Below are 21661 nucleotides of genomic sequence, written 5' to 3'. Positions count from 1 at the left end.
GCCGAAACAGCACGACGCTTGCAAGAAGGAGCCTTAAATTTGATCTTTGCTGAGCCAGTTTTAATCTCCCGTTACCAGATATTAGTCTGGAAAATATTAACTAAGAATTGATTTAACCTGGTCGCTGAAAGTTGAACCAATCAATAAACTTCACACCTCTTGAATCAACTACAAGACATGATTATACAGCTGTCTCTTCGTCACCTCAGATTGATTCTCAAAGATTTTGTTAGATATGTCACATTTCACAAAGTTTATAGAACAGCTTTAAATATGAAGCAAAACATGTTTCAGCATGTTGTAAATCCTTTGTCATTGTTTATTGAAACTTGATCCAATTGCCTGCTAAGTAATTTAGTTGTATTGGCAACACCCATAACTGAAGAGACTGCCGATCAAGGTTCAGCAGACCACAGTGTGTGAAGTGAAATTTGAGGTCTGGCTGTGTGAGCCTGATTGAACCCAGGTTCTTTATTTGAAGGGCACCTTATTGCCACAATGATGATTAAATTCTGCTTAGAGGTCAGAAACCTCCTTTGAGCCCAAGACACACAGGTGAAAAATTAACACAGTATTTGTCAAATACTGCAGTGCACACAGGCTGCAATACTCATACATACCTTAAATGTACCATGATGAGTTTCATGTTTACATTCAATGTTTCTCACCAAAACACTGTGTGTGTATCATTGAGAACTAATAAACAGGGTCTGAAAAGTGAAGCCAATCCTGAACTGCCTTAAACTTGTATTATTTCTAATAGCCAGCAGGGAGTGACTCCTCTGTTTGCAAAAAAAGTCAGATTGTATAGAAGTCTATGAGAAAATGACCCTACTTCTCATTTGATTTATTACCTCAGTAAACATTGTAAACATGAGTTTATGGTCTCAATCTCTAGTTTCAAGTCTTCTTCAATACAGCATGATGTTCATTTAGTAAATGATGGTCCCATTTAGAGTCAAATAGACCATAAAGCAGGGTATGCTTTAGGGCGTGGCTACCTTGTGATTGACAGGTCGCTACCACACCATTGCCCAGTCTGGGTGTTGTCTGCGTTTTTATCTTGCAACTTGAACCCTTTCACAGTGTGTTTTCTATTCATGAATGTTAATTGTAACATTTTGGTCGCCTACAAATTTTGTATTCAGCCACTTCATGTCACTTCTGGTTGCAAAAACACAAGATGGCCACGGCAAAAACCAAAATCCCAAACTCGAGGCTTCAAAACGGCGGTCCACAAACCAATGGGTGGCGTCACGGTGACTATGTCCACTTCATATATACAGTCTATGATGCCTTTCCTTTTGCACATTTGCAAAACCAAATATTTTGAAACCTGCATTGTTAACACCCATGTTTTTATCAGCTAGCAGTCTTCTTTCCTCCCTTTTGCTGGCACATTTCTGCATTTGTGCTTTAGCAGTCCCACTCTTAGAAACATTACTCCATAGTGCTACTAGTGGTCAAAAATTCACAGGGTACCTTTAATGTTGCAGTACATGTGTCAGTTTATATCTAACACATGCTCTACCATCCTACTATAGAAGTTACAATGACTTGAAGTCATTTGCAAAATCTGCTTCTCATGTTGTAACGTAATGTGAATGGAGTGGACTCTGCTCTGTCGCATGTAAACGTGAATATGGATAAAACAGAACAAACAGCCCATGTAAACAGCTTAATTGAAATACGGTCTTATTAACCGCAGTGTCAATAGCAGGATTATTGCAGAACGTGTAGACACAGTCAATGCTTCATTCCTCAGGGGGAAAGAAATCGAGCTGTCCTTGTGAGCCCGTCAATGACAGCATGTAGCCACACTAGCTCCCTGCAGTCTAAAGTCCATGTCCAACACAATGTCGGGATACAATTTTAATTGCATTTGTTAATTTTTTGTTAAATATATAATACGTTTTGATGTGCCTCTTTGTGCGTGTGTCAGTCTTGTTCCCAGAGTTTTCCATGTGCTGGTCGGGCCGTGAGGAACGCCTTCCTCTCTCATGGACCATACCCGGCTAAAGACAAGATCCACCTGGCCAGGATCATCCGGTACACTACGCCTATGTGTTTGTGTGTCTGTCTGTGTGCAGTGATGAATCGATGTGTCTGGTGAAGCATGTACACTGACTCACCAGTCACCGTTGAGCCCCGTCCTGATTGGCTAGTCGAGTTGTTTATGCAGTAAGACGAGCAAAGCGTGACGTAGACATTATATAGCAGAGCACGAGGCGGTCTGGGAATACACACACTCTCATGCAATATGCTGTACATACAATGAATACAGATGCATGTAAAGACCATGTGAACATCTGGACACAAATATAAATAGGTGCTTTTAACAGTCATCGCACACACACACACCCACACACACAAGGAGTGTATCCTGGGGGAAAGCAGACGGAAAGAATTCAGTGTATTCAGAGGAAAAAGGCTTACAGAGAACTAATGAATAATCAATGGATATTGATTAAATTAAAAAAAGACAAGCTTTGTGCTGAGGGAAGAAGTGTGTGCATCATAACACTGTTTGGCTGTACTGTGTGCTGAAAATGCGTGTGTGTATTTTAACAGGCGTAGCTACGTGGGTGTGGAGCTGGTGCAGTGGCTGTGTGAGCAGTGTGTGTACGTGCGCTGTCGGACCACTGCTGTGCGTGTCTGGCAGGTGCTGCTGGAGCTGGGAGTCCTGCTGTCTGGTAAAAACACAACCACACACACACACATTCAGACACACGCTAACATGCAGGGAGGTCGGAGTGTGCTTCAAAATGTATAATCACCTTCCAGTGACATCAGCAACGATTTACAGTACACATCCTGTAAAAACCATGAACCAGTTCACCAGGTAATTTCCAACAGAATAGAGGGTTATGAATTCACTGCTTCATTCTCTTTCCACAAGGTAAAATGACACTGTGGCTCTGTGTATCCAAGCCCCCACTAACAATACCAAATATCCTCTTTCATTTTTCACCAAAGATCATGTTAACGAATAACATTTTACCACACTAAGGGGCTCATCACTGTCACTTTTTACCCAGCCGTCCAATCACAGTGGAGCAGTCTTATTGTGTATGTTATGCTATTGTTTTTATTGTTTTCACTGTCGACTTTATGTTGTCCTCACGTCTGGAGTACTGGACCAAACAAATTTCCCTGTGTGAGATAATAAAGTTGACCTGAATCTGTTTCTGAACTGAACGATCATACTCGCCAAGATGTTTTCTTGCCCACAAAATCTCATGAACCCACATGACCGGCAGGTCCGTTCTCTCTCCCTACGTGCTTCAGCTTTCTCTTCAGTTTTCAGTAGAGACCTTGGGGGGTTTTCAGCTGGGAAACAACGCTTTGGTGGACACGGCCCATTAACCTTCTGGTAAACTGTGAATCTACTATCACTGTGGATGTGATTCATATTTCTGTATTCAACAGAGCTGATAAAGAAGACCCTGTGTTGTGTTGAAACTATACTCCGTATGCTATGGATGACACATCATCAAAGAGGGAATAATATTCAAAGCCGGTTAATGTTTCTTTAAAGAATGAGCAAACCTGATCCTCTTGAAGCTGCTTTCGGACATTTGCTCAGGTGCAGTTCATCGGTCTGGCTAATCCACCATAACTGATACAAAGAGTTTATCCAGGTTTTTATTGTTGTCACCATGTCTCCACTCGTTCTCTAGAACTAAAAAGTGCCTGCTATAAACCACCAATGTATGGTTTACATCATTTCTTTTATATCAAACCGTCAACAGTGATTCTGGCACCCATTTCAGTGCACCAATATAGATACAAAGCAATACACGAAGCAATGTCTCACCCACAGTCTAGATACATTTGACCCTGTTTTAAATGGCTGTTAAATCTGGTGTAATCAGCATGGGTTAACACATTCGTCATCTCTTCTTTATGGCTATTTTTAAAGAACTACAACTTGTAAATTGCTAACCTCACAAGTTGTTTGATTTGAATGTGAATGATGAATACTTAATTCTTTATTAACTGTGTAATCTGTGTATATTTGTACAAAGGCCCTGATCACACAGAGTGTGTTTTTACGGTTGGAAAACGCGAGGCGCAATGCACTGCGTTTTTGTTGCCCGATCAGATAGTGTTTTTTGCAGTATGCAGCTTCTTTTAATTTTATATTGTTGCTAAGCAACCACCAAATGACTGCTAATGTTACCTTAATACAAACCATGAACTGTACGCTACCCAAATAGTCAATAGTACAGTTTGAGTTAATGAAAACAACTTACCGAAAATCTCAAATAACAAACTAATTTGCCTCCTGTGGTTTTGAGTTCAGATCATGCTAACTAAGGTTGATGAAGTCAGATAGCTCGGGGTATCCAGCAGAAGTGACCACAATGAGAAAAAACGCTAATGACGTCGGGTGTTTTCCCGCTCCGAGTTTAACTTTTTTCAACTTGAGCTGTTCAGGGTGCTCCTTTAAAAATACGAGGCGCACAGAGCGGATAAACGTGAGATGCTCAGCAACGCAAAAGCAGCGTGCAAAACGTTTCATTCTCATTGAAAACAATTACAAACAGCCGCCCCAGGCTGCTGAAACACACTCCGTCTGATCGGGACCTTAGACTGTCACTTATTGATTATGATGCAGGATATGTGAGCTAACACGGTGGCGTCCAACTCTTTGATTACACTGTGTTAACCTTTATACACAGTGTACCTCCGTCAGGTATTATTATAGGTGAAAATAATAAAGTCAATAATAGGAAGACTTCAATGAAATTCTGACACTCAACTGGAGAGGAAGCTGCTGCTTCTCACTCTTTTTTTCTGTGTGTGTCTGTTCTTTCTCCAGTGGACCAGCGGGTGGTGTTTTCAGATTCAAACTCTTACTACCAGTTCAGCTTTGAGGAGTGTGACTCCGCCTCCTGTGACTTTCGCACCAATGAGGGGGAGTGGCCAGAGGCAGTTAGGCTCCTCCTACAACTCGCCCCGTACGTCCAGTTTCGCTCTGGAGGCGGGGCCAACAGCCCGTAAGTGTCCATTAAAGTCTGATTGCAAGTTACACTGCGATGGATGGATATTAGGGAGTTAATTTTTTTTTTTAAATCTATTTTGAACAAATGACAATTAACACTAATGAATTAATCCTCAACTAGCTTTACGTTGTAAAATTGACAAGATGCAATGATGCATTTGTTCTCGCCATAGCGTGACTGAATCGCATGCCAATCAGTTTATGGTACTAACCTCGGCGTATGTGGCTAACAGCATACAGCTAAAAGTTTCCGAGCCGAACTCAAGCTTGAGAATTTTTGTTCCGCATTATGCGTAAAATCTTTTTTTGCGTTAGCTGTAAAATATACGAACTATGACGGAAGTAATAATTCACTTTCAACGGAAATCTGTCTGTAGATGGAGCTCTGCCACCCATGTACAGTATTAGGGCCGCCCCCTCTCAGTCGATTAGTCGACTAATCGGTCGTTGTGGTCTTAGTCGACTAAGATTTCTTTGATCAATTAGTCAATTTTTATGCTTTTTTTCATGCTGAGTGACTTATTTCCAAGAAACCTATAAGCACATCTCTGGTAAACACAAGATTTAAAGTGGTGTTTTTGTGTGATTCTTTGTGGAGAAACTCAGTTTCACTGTAGTTAGTTGACAAAATTGTTGTCGTTGAGTGTTAGTCGACTACGAATTTCTTTGGTCGAGGAATGCCCTAGATATAATTGGTTATATTTATCTGTTGTAATGAAAAGTTAGTGGTTTCCACTGTTGTCACTGGGTCTCTGTCATTAGAGCCAACGTGTTAAACTGTTGCAGAATGTTAAGCATAGTTGATGGTGAACGTGACTCAGTTTGTAATGTACTGAATGATCTCCATTGACCTGAAGTGGAAGCTTGTCCGTCTGGTAAAATATCAAAGTGACAGCGTTCCCGTTTAGATTCATGGTTGAGGTCATTTGTCTGTCTGATGATTTACCATGAAAAGAGACAAGTCCCTGTGTTTGTTTTGATAGACGCTTGCAAGTACATTACTGTTTTGCAACATAATATATGCTCACACACAAACACACACACACACACACCCTCTCCAAAGATCTTCCTCAAATCCCAGCTAGAAACCTAATCCCTATTCAGTGTTTTTAAATCCTCAATCTAATGCACAAAAACTGACACATGATGTGATCACACACACGCACACACATGCAGAGTGGTGTCAGCCAGAGTTTCCTGCTTTGCTGCTCCTATGTGTGGGATTCCTGCTGAGGCTGCTACTGAACTCAATCTGTCACTCAGAGTAAAAAGAGAGAGAGAGTGAGATGGGTAACGGGAAAAGATATAGAGCATATATATATATATATGGAGAACGAGGCAACAAGGGCACACGTCAACACATTCATGGGTGTGTCAACTTCAAAAGCTGTATTTGCAGGCACCAAGGAGAGAGCACGGCAGCGAGGGGAATTGAATGTCATACTTACTAATATAAATCTCATGTAACATACTGTACATACATCTATGTTATTTTATATACACTATGATGTGCATTAGTGGCACTCCACCACAGTGTTTCCAGGGTTTGGCAGGGTGCAGAGGAATGGGTGGAAGAGATGGTGGTTATTGACATTTTAGATAGCAACCCCATTTTTCTAACCTGTCGTTCTCTGGTGTGACGACAGAAAGCTGAAAAACAGACCAGAATTTACACGACTAAGGGCTCTGCATATGTGTATTATGTTGTGTCTGTCATGTATTCTCACTCCTATGAAGGGATGTAAAAATATTTTGTAGGTTTTTGCTTAAAAAACTCCATCTGAAAAAGTGCAGTTGTTTCATTTTCGCAGATTAGACATAGATGAGATTATGCATTCAACGTCCTCACTCGTCTGTCACTTTGACCCCGCTACTGACTGTGTCTCTCTTTGACTGGCGCACCATTTCTCTGCAGGCATCCTCTCGTCTCACACCCTCCCTCTCTGTCTCTCGCTCTCTTGTTGGTGTAAAGGAGAATAGTTGTAGCTGTGTGAGTAGAAAACACCTAATGTAAATCTCCGCTGGCTGCTTCCAAGAGACTTTTACGATGCATTGGTTAATGCTGATTCTTGTTGTTGAAATTGTAAAAAGGAGATAGAATTACCAGAGGGCTAATAAGACGCAGTAATTTAAATAAAATCCTGGCAATGTGCACCGTCTGAACCTGCCCCAAGCAAACACGTGTATTAAACCACCTGTTCAGCAATGCTTATAGGCTTATAGATTTCCTCTGGTAACTGAGCCAATAGTGAAATGAAAATGTAAATGAAATAATCTTAAAGGAACAGTGTGTAACAATTAGGGGGCTCAATAGGCAGAAATGGAATATAATATTAATAAATAAGAATGGTTGTGTTTTCGTTACCTTAGAATGAGCCGTTTATATTAAACTCTTCCTGCTTGGGCCGAAGTCGCTAACGTTAATTGTGGCTGACGTCCGATCATCAGCCACACCCTGACACACCCTGAGTGCTCCCACTGTTAAGTGGGAGCACTCAGGGTATAGCTGACGATCGGACCGTACAGTATGAACAATAATAAATTGTGAGATTTGGCTTTACATCGCAAACGATCTACGCGTACAGTAGGAGCAGGAATTACGCAACAACATTTATAAGATCAGTATATGCCCAGCTTAAAGCAAAGCAAGCAACCTATGTTGTTGTTACCACATTTTGATTTAGCGAAAATCCACTATTTCTGAAGGTTCTGCAGCACGATTTATAATACAGCCGTGTGTAACTGATGCTCATGAATTATGGCTCCCTATCTCTCGCTGTAGTTTAATCTAATGAGGCAAGCATTAAATTGATACTGATAACTTGATACTTGATAAGGCAGCATTAGCGGACTGTTAGGCCTCCTGCCAGTGATTTCTACTTTAGTGAAGCCTAAGAACAACATGCTACTAATTAAATGGGTTATCTCCTCCGCATCATGTGTAGAAGATGTTTCTCTGTGTGTCATTATTCAGTTTGTGTCAACACTGCCAGCATGTCTCAGCGGATCGCTGTGTCTGAACAATAGTATTTTGCTACCAGGCACAATGTGGTCATTAAAGTTGATTAGTTTATTGTTCATTATACACTGCAATGCTCGCTAGAAATTAATGTTCTTTTGCGGGGTAAAACAACAAGAATCTCATAGTCTTCTAAATCTTAAAAGTTATATTAGAGTCTAATACGTTGTACAAAAACCATGTCTCTCTTCTCTCTCTCTCTGTCTCCATCTGAATGTAATACTGTTTCAATTTAATGAGCTTTATTGGCAAGAAAGTCTCTCTGTCTCATTCTCTCTCTCCCTCTGTGGCTCACATTACACTAAGGGCAAAGCTTGCACATATATAGTGCTTTTTAAAAGAGCTGTGTAAGGAGAGGACATTAAAATGTAACTGTGAAAAGATGTCCTGCACACTGCCCCTGCAGCAAAAGCCACCACGTTTGTCTTTTTAAAATGAAGTCCATGTCAAGATTAGATTGTCAGAGCATGAACTGATCATGGTGTTTAGATATATAAACTAAACTGTATGCACTGATTTCAGCCCTTTACTGTACAGTATCAGTTGCATACAACTTCTGTATGGACACAAAACACAAGGGAGAGACAAAGCAATATGAACACCTGCACTATGTAATGTAATCCAATGCAATAGTCCTGTAACAAATAGATTTAAAGCTACATGTTCAGTTTATGTTGAGAATGTCTAATATTAATTGTCACCCTGTATACAAAAAATTGCTTAGGTATTTATGCCTTGTAATATTATTCAATGCACTACAACAGCAACTTGAACGCCACCCCATTGTATATAATATACATTACCTATATACATACTTTATTGTTTGGTGAAGAATGGCGTCAGTCAATAACCTTTTGAAATACAGTGTTCTCTGATATCATTGGGAAGGAAGTGCAGAATTGCCAGGAGCTAAAATATGACACCTTAGCTTGGGAGGAGAAAACACACTTAGCTACTTGCTTGCTTTGCACGGTGCGCTGGTCCAAGAAGGGCAAAAAGCCAAACAGACTCTGCAGAATGCTGAAGGAACATTTTGGCTAGAGAGGAGGGCAACCTAACAGTCACTGGTTCCTCCTCCTCCTCCACAAATCGCACCATCTGCATTGTGGCACAAGCTTTTAACTCTGTGTTAGAATGGCAGTATTCACATCACAGCCACATGTGCATATGCAGTAGTTAGATTAAAGAACATACTTACATATTGTGCACAATAAGAATTGCTAAGCTCTTAATTGGGATCTGTTCTGGTAACTCATAGAACAACTTGCGGCATACACCTTTGATGTGGAATGAAAAAGGGAGCCCCAATCATGTTAATCCTCTATCAATACTGTTCTGCGCTGCTTAATGATTGGTGACACACCTCCCACTGTGCCTCTCTTCCAGCTCTGGTGCATTCACACTCGTGGTGAGTCACCAAATTGCCAAATGAACGGCAGTTGAAGAAACTTAACGACCCCGATGAGAATAAATTTAGCATGATGACTTGGAATAGACTTTGTACATCTCACGATCCACTAATGGATAGCAACAGATAAAAATCCCCAGCATTAAATTCAGTGGTGGAAGAAGTACTCAGATCTTCTACTTAAGTAAAAGTAGCAATACCACAGCATAAAAATACTCTGTTACAAGTAAAAGTCCTGCATTCAAAATTTTACTTAAGTAAAAGTATGAAAGTATTCGCATCAAAATATACTTAAAGTACCAAAAGTAAAAAGTCCTCATTTTGCAGAATGGCTCATTTCAGAATGATGTGTATTATATTATTGGATTATAATTATTGATGCATTAATGTGTTCATTACTTTAATGTTTCAGCTGGTAAAGGTGGAGCTAATTAGCTTAATCCATGATAATATATAATAATTTATTGATTGATTTATATTTTGTATTGATAATCAAAATCTGCAAATAAGAAGCTGTCAAATAAATGTATTGGAGTAAAAAGTACAATATTTGCCTCTGAGATGTAGTGGAGTAAAAGTATAAAGTAGCACAAAATGGTTATACTCAAATAAAGTACCTCAAATTTGTACTTAAGTACAATACTTTAGTAAATGTACTTAATTACTTTCCACCATTGATTAAATTACATCGCATTGACACTTGATCATTTGCCCTTGTTCATCCAGCTCTGTGAGATGTATAAGCATCAGCAGGCTGTTCTCGTACAGCGTTCGTAGCTATACCTATGAAAAATAATACACTGTAATTTGTATATATCCCATGAAATCAATTCGTATGTAATCTACCTAATCGTGAACTAGGAAGTATAAAGAGCGAGAAATGCCACGTACGGAAGGGAAGAGGTCGGGATGGATGGGTCAAAAAACACCAGACTTTCTCCCAGGAGGTTGGTGTTCATACCGCCTGTGAAACCAGAAGTCAGCATTGATTAATTTGTCACGTAACTTCCGTAATTAGTGTAAGTTACGCCACTTCTGATATTATTTTAACCCAAACCACAATCTTTTCCTAATGAAGTAGTTTGGTTGCCTAAACCTAACCAAGTTGTTTCCTGTGAAGACAGAAGTTTATTTTGAAAAGACTGTATGCATGTTATGAGCGGAAATTGTCACGTCTTGCTGGATATTCGTAGGAAAACGAGTGACTTTATCATTAGATAACATACGAACCGCTGTATGAGGATACGTTGGCATCAGTTATCTTATTTTAAAGGAGAGTGGAGCAATTTTGCTACTGAAAGGAAAACACAAGCAGCAAACCGCTTTTGTTACGACAGTAAAAATCGGGCATTTTTCACACTCCTTTAAGGCATCTGTTGGTCTACCTGCCTCCGTCTCTATCTGTCTGTGTCAGGCTGTGGGCTACATGTTATCACCATCTCCCGCGCGTCTGCATCTATCATTCCCTTATCAGATTACAGTCTACACTACACACACAGACATAGTCACACAGAGCTTCATCTCCTTTCCTCCACAACTATTACTAGTGCCACTGGGATCTGTTGATAAAATCCAAATTGTATGCAAATTGAGTCTGTGTGAATGTGTGTGTCTTGTGCGGGGGTGAGGCAGTGTGTGGGAGACCAATCCAAACAGTGATTTTGTAAGAGAACATATTAGATGAGGGGCCCTCGGGTGCAGTCTGCCGTTGTTGAAGACAAACTCTACAACCTTATATTATTGCTGTGGGAATAACGAAAGAGTTTACCCCAAAACAACCACCTGTTTATACAGCAAGCACACACAAATGAAGTCATATACAAATGTATTCACAGATGCACTCAGGCATGAAAAAAAAATCCTTGACACGAGTTACACGTCTATATACATTCTGAGCACATGTACACACAGCCGGTGTGTTGCCACACATACACACATGCATACACAGCCTCGCTAACATCAATAGAAGGGTGTGTCTGGGAGCTATTTTAAATGAAACCACATGAAAGAGAGGAGGGGGGTGCAGAGAGAGATGCTCGATACAAAGACATGCGAGCAGTGAAGAACTAGAAAGACGGGGAAAATAAAACAGGCGGATACCACTCTGCCGAATAGAAAATATTCACACAGAAAATATACTCATCTGATTATCATGTTTAGAGCTGCAACGATAGATCTGTTCAATTAATCGTGTAGTCTATAAAATGTCAGAAAATGGGGGGGAAATGCCAACACAATTTCCCGAAACTCAAAGTAAAATCTTTAAATTGCTTGTTCCGTCTGATAACGGCCCAGAACACAAAAATATTCAGTTTTGAAATGATGTAAATTCTGAGAAAAACAGCACATCTTCACATTTTGAGAAGTTGGAACGATGTAGACTTCATAAATGATGTAAACAGGTTACTTGCATTTGATTTATTAATTGTTTCAGGTCTAATTATGTTTCATTACGTTAAAGATGAAAATTACAAATCGTCGAATCACCTTTGAATATACAACAATGAATGTAACTCGTCAGTGTGTGTCTCCCTTTTGTGTGTAGCCCGAAGTGAACATTTTGTTTTTGAAAGGCCAACAAATATGGATTGAGGAAGAATATTTACCCCCCACCCCTGTAGTACAAGATTGAACAACAATTGTCAAGTCTTATTGATATCTGCCTCATCTTCTCTCAATTAATTTTGTGATCAGTTTTACTACTGGTTTGGTCTCTGAGAAACCAGTGAGCAACATGAAGAAGCCATTGTTGGATATCTTTGGTTGGATATAATGGGAAATTTTCTTCATACAAAAGTTGAAAATAGAAAAGTGGCTTCTATCCACTGAAATCAATTTGAATACAGACTTATGGGAAAATGTAAAGGAGGACAGGTAACCACATCCAGCTGAGAAGTAGGTGTGTTAGTAGGCTGTAGTTCTTCTGTAGATGTACCAGGGGGCAGCGTAGAGAGGACCAAAGCTCTGCAGGACACTGATTTCTCTGGAGAGTTTTTGATCAGAATAATGCACGTGTCAGTTGTAAGTAAAGCTGTGTTTGCATGTGTGTGTGTGTGTGTGTGTGTGTCTATCCAAGGTCAGAGGAGGACTCTGAAGGCAACAGGGACATCTGCAGTGAGATTCTCCAGATGAAAGCTCTCGAGAGGCTCACTTCTACGGTCAGTGTGTGTCTGAAGATTGATAAACACAGTATCATATTGCTGCTTCATTACTGATTGATCATTTATAGTTTTTTAAATATGATTTGCATATCGTCATGTTTTTTTTTCCAACAGGTACAATGTGAGTTGGCGGCTGCTCTCGCCCGAAAGACTCGCAAAGCTTGTACGTATACATGTAGCCCGAATGTTTGTGTGTGTGTGTGTGTGTGTGCTTTCATGAGAAGTTCTCCTGGTGTGTTTTTTCCAACTGCATTATGAGACCATGAGTGACAATGTTACATAATGAGTGTGAAGATGTGTTCTAAATAACTTGATTCTGCTTGTGATTGGTTGCAGTATCAGAGCAGGACTCTGAGACGACGGAGACGAGCCATCAGGAGCCTCGCACGCCCAGCGAGGAGAGCAGCCCGGTAATACACACACATAGAAACACACTCCTACTTATTCTAAATAATGTCCCTATCATGTCATTTTATTTTCCCCTCCAATCCTTATCCTCCAGTTAATTTTCAATCCAATATTTATATTTTCCTGGATAATCTGGGCAGTGCACAATCGGCTTAAAGTAGGCCTGCAATAGGGTTAGTAAAGCCAATCCAGTTTAACATTGAAATGTTCCTGATAGCATTGCAAGTATTAAATAAAGCTTATAGTTTGGTATAGTATCAGTGGAGATAGTAATGTTTGGAACTGTTAAGGCAGGAAGATTTCTCTCTCTTCATACACAACATAAACAAAAAAAACTTAAAAAGGCGTGGTACGCCTTTAAAACTTTGATGAAATACATGCAAAGCGGCTGTTGTTTTAACCTGTGCCGGTGTTGCACTGAAATCTGTGACCATCGAAATCTGTGACCGCAGAGAGCCAGCAACACATTAAGTCATCTTTTCTGACGGCTGCGTTTGGAAGAGGTTTTTAATAGGGCACAGTAAAGCTTTTTGGCTGTCGTTGAAACCAGATTGCTGTAAAAACAAAGGAGTGGAGACGGACCAGTCTCAATATGACCAATACTGGCCAATTATAATATAACATCTCCAACACAGATCAGCTTGGGACATCCTTAATAACAGATCATAATTGGCTTGTTCTGACTACCTTGCTCTCTTTCAAAGGTCACTGAGTGCAAGTTGTGTGTGCATGTGTGAGGTGGCTGAACGTAGAAAATGGGGTCAGAAGAGAGTGCAGAGGAGGAAGGCCTGTATGCTTTCTGGTCCCATCTCGTTACAGTGAAAACCTCTTTTTCTCCATCAATTATTCATTCTCTGATTACACCAGAGATGAGGAGAGAGGAGAAGAACAGAGAAAAGATAAAACACAATTACATATACAGTACTTTAGATCGGTAGTTCACATGTTTTTGGCTTGTGACCCCTTAACACAAAGAAATGGCTTCTTACAACCCCCTCGCCGCGGGTGGCATATGTGATTTTCCCCTATCATATTATATGTTAATTTTAAGACCCCTGAAGTGTTGCAACTGTCCTTTTTTATGAAATAAAAACAAGCCCTCTTGTTTTTGTCAATATTATTATTCTTCCTAGGAAATCTGCCTTCCCATGCATGAAAATAAACCAAACTTTGCAAATAGGTTGAGTCCTATGCTGAACTTCCTCAACTGGCTTTGTGGGCCAACAGTCCTGATGGTGGCGCTACAGCAAACACCTGAAGTTTAAAACTTTGAAAAGTCATAACAAATCAGCCGTTCTTGCTACAACTTTCCAACGTCCACCAAAACGTAACCCAAGTGAGCAGAAATATCCACATGCTTCAGCATGGCAGAAATTATGAAGTCCATCACTCTGTTTTTCTCAAACATTTTAGAACTTATTAAACCTCCTCCCACATTTTTTGCTCAATTGACACCAAACTTGCTGCATCGTTTTTTTTTTAATTGTCAAAAATGTAGCCCACAGTGCATCAAAACCTTTTAGTGTAAACCGTACTGTACACAGCTACTGCAAATTCTCGCTAAATAAAGCTCCAATGTTCATGAAAAAACTGTATTTTTGACAGTTTTTTTAATTCTATCATCATGTGAACCATTGCAGTCAATGGAAATCAAGCATTTTAAACATCAGTTTGTCCCTTATGGAGAATCAATCTTAATCAAAATTAATTACTGCGATCTGTGTGTTGTCTAGATGAAGTACGCACATTCACAGAATTTTGTCTCGAAACTGAATTTTTGACACTTTGAAATTTTCCTTTACATGCAACCTGGCGATTGCCTCAGTAGCCCAGAACGGACAAACCAAACACTGGCTCTAGAGCGAGCCTTTCACGTTTTTACGTTACCTGAAGGCCACCGTAGTTCTCCGACATGCTTGTGAAACTGCGGTAACGTGAGCTGCAGAGTGCAAAACCGTGGTACCGCCAGCTGCCGTCTGACTTCCGCTGCTCCTAAAGTAGTGTGTACTGGCCTCTGAGCAAGGCGAACGGCGTTACCACGGTTTTGCACTCGGCGGATCACGTTACGGCAGTCTTGAAAGGGAGGAGTGAGCGGAGGGATACTAGATGCCACCAAATCCTGCACACTGTACCTTTAATATACATTTACAAGTGAAGTTCACACCTCAGAGACAAGCTGCTCCAACAAATATAGATCTGGTGTGTAAAGATAGCAGAGGAGAGAAAAGAGCTACACATGAACCAAGAGTGAGACGCTGAGGTCATGAATGCTTTCAATTGCTACACCGGCTGTTTCAGTGGACACGGGCCATAAGATTCATCCTGCAATCCTTTTAGGGGTTTGGGAGCCGCTGCTGATTGTTTGGTTTATTTGACATAATGAGAAGGAGGACAATAAACCACACACTACTACTACTACTACTTTAGTTTCAGTTATCCATCAGCCTACTGACAGTTTTAGCTTGTCATAGAGCTCAAACACAAGAGACCAAAGGAAAAATTAGGATCCAATGGGAGAGAAAAAAGGAGATAGACGGAGACAGCCACACAATACAAGCACAACACACACAGACAGGTTTATCAGGACAGGAAGCTGAAAACAGGTTAACAGGAAGCAGCAAGGGACAGGGGGCTGTGGCTCTGATATAATGTCTGTGTGTGTGTGTGTACGTACGTGGCTATTCTAGCAGATAAGAGTTGTCACTGGGGGGAGTTTTCCTTGTAAACAAAATGAAGCGTGGGAGTATGCTATCATTCTGCGTGTGTGTGTGTGTGTGTGTGTGTTACCCTCTGCTAGAGCATGGCACCGTGGGATAGTTGAGCTCACAGGAAGGGTTAACCAGCTCTGAGCCAAATGAAATACCCTTCTCTCTCCCTTTTCCAAGGAAAATAAACAGACCAGGCTGGCCGCCAATGGTGATAACCATCATACTAGCAGCACCTTAGGGAGCACGCACACACACACAGTCATGTTTTCTGTCATCAGGTCTGTACGAGGACAAAGCCATTAGTTTATCTGAAGTCCTGCAGCTCTTTTAAAGAAATCTATTCTGTCTCTTTCTGTTACTTTTTCTGCTTTTCTTTCTCTTTATATTCATGTCTTTAGGTCTTGGGCTGCTAGGATGGTTAACACATTCCCAACTATAGAGGGGAGGAGACACACACACACACACCCCAGCACACACTCTTCCCACACAGACACACACTCCCGCCCACTTCTACTACTAATCACACACACTCACTCTTTCTCCGCCAGATCGTCTGACACGGAGCAGTCAGACTGGGACAAAGAGAGAAGTGCAACAGATAAAGGGAATTACAGAGTGTATTAGATAGAGAGAATAAGAGACGAGGAAGAATTAGAGAGACACGGGATTACCTTTTCATCTCATTCTCCTCACATGGACATAAAGGGGCAACTGAAAACGTGTCATAGCATGTTTCTGGATTTATGCCCAAACTGCTCTCAGTCTCCATTGAAACAAAAACAGTGAACTTTCTTGAACTCCATCCCACAAACACTTTTTGACTGTCTCCACCATGTCTTGGGACTGCGGGTTGAGATATATGTTCATGCCACCTGTGTTGCAGCTGAGCGGGGTGTGCGCACTGCGGGATGGCGGTGGCAGCGGCGGCGGCGGCGGCGGTGGAGGAATGGGGACCGTGTGCGGCCGCGAGGAGCTGACCAGCCGGCTCGGGCTGGAGGCCGTCCAGCGGCTGGCCAAGGACGGCTGCCGGCTGCTGCAGAACCACAACTACCGGCTGCCCGACAGGAACCAGCCGGTGAGTAGAGAGCGTCATAATGGCACTAAAGCATCATTAATATCCTACAGTATATCTGATGTTGTCCTGTGAAGTCGTTGGTCTCTCACCATGTAATCTGCAGAGCGAGTTGCGGCTATATGGTTAGTGTGAGTAGAGAGTAATGGACGTCATCATGTGGTAAATGTTGTCAGTATTGTCGTCACTTTTAAGCACTCACACTTCAGGTGCGAGTTACTCTTGGCTTCAGGGATCATGTGAGTAAATCCTCATCAGGACCATCCTGATGTGAGTTGCCGTCAATCTAAAGCTGCGTTTCAACAAAGCAGTCCGGTTCAGTTCAGTTCAGTTCAGTTCAGTTCAGTTCAGTTCAGTTCGTTACACATTAGAACGGTTATTTTTGTGTTTTCATTAGCAGAAGTTGTGGATGATGGTACCAATAGAATCGCTCCATTCTGGTTACCATCTCGGTCGAGGTTCCAAGTGAGCTGAGCCGATACTAAAAGGAGTTAAAACACTGCAGACCACTGATTGGTCAGAGAGAACAGTAATAAAGAAAAAGCCAAGTTAACATCAATAGCGACCGCAATTTTGAATTCACTTGGCCAGATAGATTTTAAAAAGTGGCAGCTCGCAAAACTACACCGTAGGGCCTACACTATGCCGTACACACTATGTACACTACACCGTACAATTGACGAAGTGCAGATGTTCCTCTGTTTCGTTGCTGTTGAAATGATTCAGCGATTGTTTCGTTGAAGATGATGTCACAGCAGTTTCACGCGCCTTCGCTACGGCGATAAGCTGGGAATCCTGTTCGTGGCTAGAAGGTAACACGCAAATTGCAAAACTCTTGCAAGATGGTTAAGGTTAGGCATTGACCCAGAATGGTAAAGGTTACAATGGGGATAACGAAATTGTCCCAGTGGTTAATAAACTTGTGACAACACCAGTGTTACTGATTACACCGGATATTTTACAAGAAAAGACAGCACTCAGTATATGTAGTGTGCTTGCTTTGATCTTTATTTTGGATGGCTGTTTGTCTGGTCTCTCCGGTCCAGCTTTTGCTGCGGGGCTGCAGGTTTCCACCTGGAGCCGCTGCGCCGTGCACACCGGCGATTGCCTCATTAACGTTATGGTTAACGTTATAGCATTGGGTTTAAATCCGAAGTATTGACAAATAAGTGCTTTTGCTTTTGCTTTGACACCAAATCATCCACCATCGTCTTGTCTGTCAACTCTCTTTCGTCCCGTGTGTGAAATCTGACTCCTGCTGCTCTGAGTTGAAACTCCAATCGGAGCAGACACTTTCATTTTCAGATTGTAGCGTCCGTCGTCCGACTATGTATTGATAACACACGCTGACACAAACCTTCTAGACACGACCGAGAATCCCGCCCACACTGAGGGGGTACTATCTGCAGTGGAAACACAGCATAGAGAAGCGAACCTGGCAGAGCCGTGCCATGCAGCAGAATCTCGACTTGAAGGACATACACATGTATACACGTTTACAGCGTGCCTGTTCACTTTTGTACATCATCTGAGTGACACATCTGTGAACTGACACGCACCCACACACACACGCAAACTACAGTTATCATTGCATACACACACACACACACATAGCTTCGCTTCATTCATATCACATTAGATTAAATAACCACCGGCTCTCTAGCTCGTCTAATGTGGGTGTTAATAATGGCTTAGTGCAATGTGATCTCATGCCCTTTTTACAGTCTGTAAAGTACTGAGTGTGTCTATGTGTGCATGAGTTTGCTGGCTAGAGCTTATAATCATGTGTGGGAGCATATGTGTGTGTGTGTTCATGCACTGCTGGTGCTGTGGCAGGCTGAGTCAGTGTGTGCCCATAATGAGTGGGGTGTTAGAGAAGCGTTGTACTGTATAATCCCGCTCTACAGTGCACCTGAGGGCAGGAAACGAAGCAAACGCAGTCTGATTTCACCCCCTACACCACGATGCGTGTCCTTCTGAAATCTACCACATATACAGTATCTCATCAGCCTGGTGAGTTTGAAGCCCAGCTTTGGGGATTTTCCAGAGTGCCTATGATTTCACTTTCATTCCTTATATACAAAAGTAAAAATATATTGTATTTTATAACAGCACTGCTGCTGTATGAAACTAAAGAGAAGTTTTTAAATAGTGTTAAAGCAGGATTGCTCTTCACACACGACATATTATTGAACTTTTTCATTTGTGAACCAATTTGCCCACTTTTAGGTTGACTTTCATCCCGTAAAGTAAAATTTCAAGTCTTCTCAAACTGTTCTATGTTACATGAGGATAAGTCTTTTCCTTAGTAGGAATATTATTTTTCATTTTAAGGTTTCTAAGCCTTATGATGTGCTCAGTGAACCTACATTTTTATTTACAGCTCAATCATTGTGGTTTATGGTTTGGATACTGGTCCAGATCATGATTTTATATATATATATATATATATATTGTGTCAAACTGCAGGGAAATGTATGAAATTATGCAGAAGAAATTGTGTTGTTTTTGTTTTAAGTATAGAAATGGAACAAGCAGACTGAAATGATTGATGTGACACAGAGTGAGGAATCAATGTTTCCTTTAACTTTATTAAAAGAGAGATTTGAGGGATATTGCTGAGAACAGTATTGATGGATTCATGGTAAGAGGTCAATGATGAAACCATAGATATTAAACAGTTGTTTTATTTATTATTATCTTTATATATTATTATTATTTATTGTTTTTACTGTTTTATATCTGTGGATGAAATAGGAACTAATGTCAAATCAAGCTTCTTATATGTTTTTTTAATAGAAGCATCAGCAGCTCTTGCAGGAGTCGTCAGCTTGTCATCAAATTATCATTTCTGTTTAAGGCATCTGTTGACAGAATCCAAACAGTCTCTGAAAAAGACAATTATATGTGCACCTCTATATACTAGTACTAATATGGCATTATAGTATTAGAGTTAGGGGAGGTAGAAAAGTTACAGTATTAGAGTATATTTGCCAATATTTATAAATTAAAAAGCATTGAATAGCATCACCAGGTGCTGAGTGGTCGTGACTGTCATGGCTCTACTGTGCGTCATTGCTATGTAAGCAGTGAAATCCTTATACAGTATAACCAAGCGGAGGAAGAGGAGGACAAATATTGGCAGGTGTATATCAGCTAAGGGATGGACAGGAGCAGCACCCATCTATCCTTCAAAAGAAAATCCTTTTTCTGCCGCTCTCCTGATTTGTAATACTGTATTTATCATCATCAGGCTGTCTTATAATTAAAAGATCATGTTGCATCAAGCAGCACTTTAATTCCCAGAGGCTGCCAGTGGTTACAATAAAAGTGTAAAAGGAAATGAACCAATCTATTCTTGCAGGTTTATGGGCTCAATAAGAGGCTCTTAGGAAGCACATGTTGGTCTATAATCATTTCTACGGGTGTGCACAGGAATGATGCTTCTCAGTAATGCACCACAAATGTCAGAATATGTGCAACAGGTGTGATTTCATTGCCCAGCTCAAATTGGAGCTGCAAAATGTGGCAGAAACCAAAAAACAATCAACCAGCTCGAATTCACCACAAAGACCACTCTGCTTTCACTGGGTTGTCATGGTGATTTTTTTTTTTTTTTTTTTTTTAGTTTCCTTTTTTTCCATGACAGACAAGCTCTGACAAACTGGTGTGGGCTGTTTCCATAGTGATATAACTCATGTGTCAGTACAGTGCAATGGGTGCATATCTGCCTTCTAGTCACTTCAGACTTGCATTCATTTGCTTCAGCCATCAGAGTTTACCAGAGGTCAACCTGCAAACGGGATTATACAAGGTCACAGCATGCATGACACACACACACACACACACACCCACACACACACACACACACACACACAGGCTTGTGTTACTTTCTACTAGTTGTGGAGATTACTCTGCTGCTGACCGAAAAGCATTGTGTTTTCATATTCTTATCAATTATTTCCAGGAATCAGGCCCGGAGCTATCACAACACAGATATGGCTCGGTCACTATCAGCGCACACACACACACACACGCACGCACACGCACACACACACACACACACACACACACACACACACAGGAACACACACACACACAGGAACACAAAGGGAACAGAGAGTGCTTCCTTTAGGCTTTCCGTGAGGCCCACCTTTCCTCTGGACAATACGTCATCTTGTGTGTGTATGTGTGTGTGTGTGTGTGTGTGTCAGTTTATGACCCGTGAGGGGCACAGCAAGTGCATGTCCTGTCCTCTGGTCTCTCTCTAGTTTCTCTGCCCAAATCTCAAACCTCTAGAGCATAAAGTCGGACCATTCAAAGACAGAGACAGAGAGAGAGAGAGAGAGAGACTCGGCTCGAGCAGGGTGAGGAGAGGAAACAGAAGAAGTGTTTTCAGAAGTGTAGAGAGGAGGGAAGGGTGGAGACGAGGTGGAAGCACAGATGTTTGAATTGAAGGAAGGGATGGGAAGAAATGGAAGGAAAGAGACAGACACACCTGTAAGCTGAGAACAAGTGACGGTCCCAAGAACGGACTTTACAGAAGCAGTTATGGAGATTTGTACGTACCTGGTTCCAGTTTTGTCACACAGCAGTTTGTAATTGGGTTTGGACATCCGGAAATTCTGTCTTTAAAGGTTATGTCCACCCAGAAATGTCATACCCAACCTGTAGTTTTAAACCATCATATGGTGTATTGTAGGGGTGGTGGGAAAATCGATACAGCATAGTATGGCGATATTTTGCGTGGCAATATTGTATCGATACAAGGACGTCAAGTATCAGCCGTTTATTATATAAACTATTAACCTCTTAACAATCCGGCCACTATTCTGTCTCTCAGAGGTTGTAGAGGACTCGGTCTTCAAGCTAGCGGG

General features: G+C 41.2%; 1 protein-coding gene across 1 annotated transcript in view; it reads left to right on the top strand.

Moving 5' to 3' along the window:
- rapgef5a (Rap guanine nucleotide exchange factor (GEF) 5a) overlaps positions 1-21661 on the top strand; it is a 62032-nt gene that overhangs the window by 14698 nt on the left and 25673 nt on the right. The window contains exons 3-9 of the mRNA XM_037794572.1: positions 1943-2049; positions 2572-2693; positions 4826-5003; positions 12512-12593; positions 12711-12759; positions 12933-13006; positions 16596-16787. Of these exons, the coding sequence (XP_037650500.1) occupies positions 1943-2049; positions 2572-2693; positions 4826-5003; positions 12512-12593; positions 12711-12759; positions 12933-13006; positions 16596-16787 (804 nt within the window). The remainder of the gene's footprint in view (positions 1-1942; positions 2050-2571; positions 2694-4825; positions 5004-12511; positions 12594-12710; positions 12760-12932; positions 13007-16595; positions 16788-21661) is intronic.

Source organism: Sebastes umbrosus, chromosome 15 (genome assembly GCF_015220745.1).
Source record: "Sebastes umbrosus isolate fSebUmb1 chromosome 15, fSebUmb1.pri, whole genome shotgun sequence".
Taxonomy (NCBI): Eukaryota; Metazoa; Chordata; class Actinopteri; order Perciformes; family Sebastidae; genus Sebastes; species Sebastes umbrosus.
Note: the sequence above shows the minus strand (reverse complement) of the source record. Positions and strands in the feature narration are given on the sequence as shown.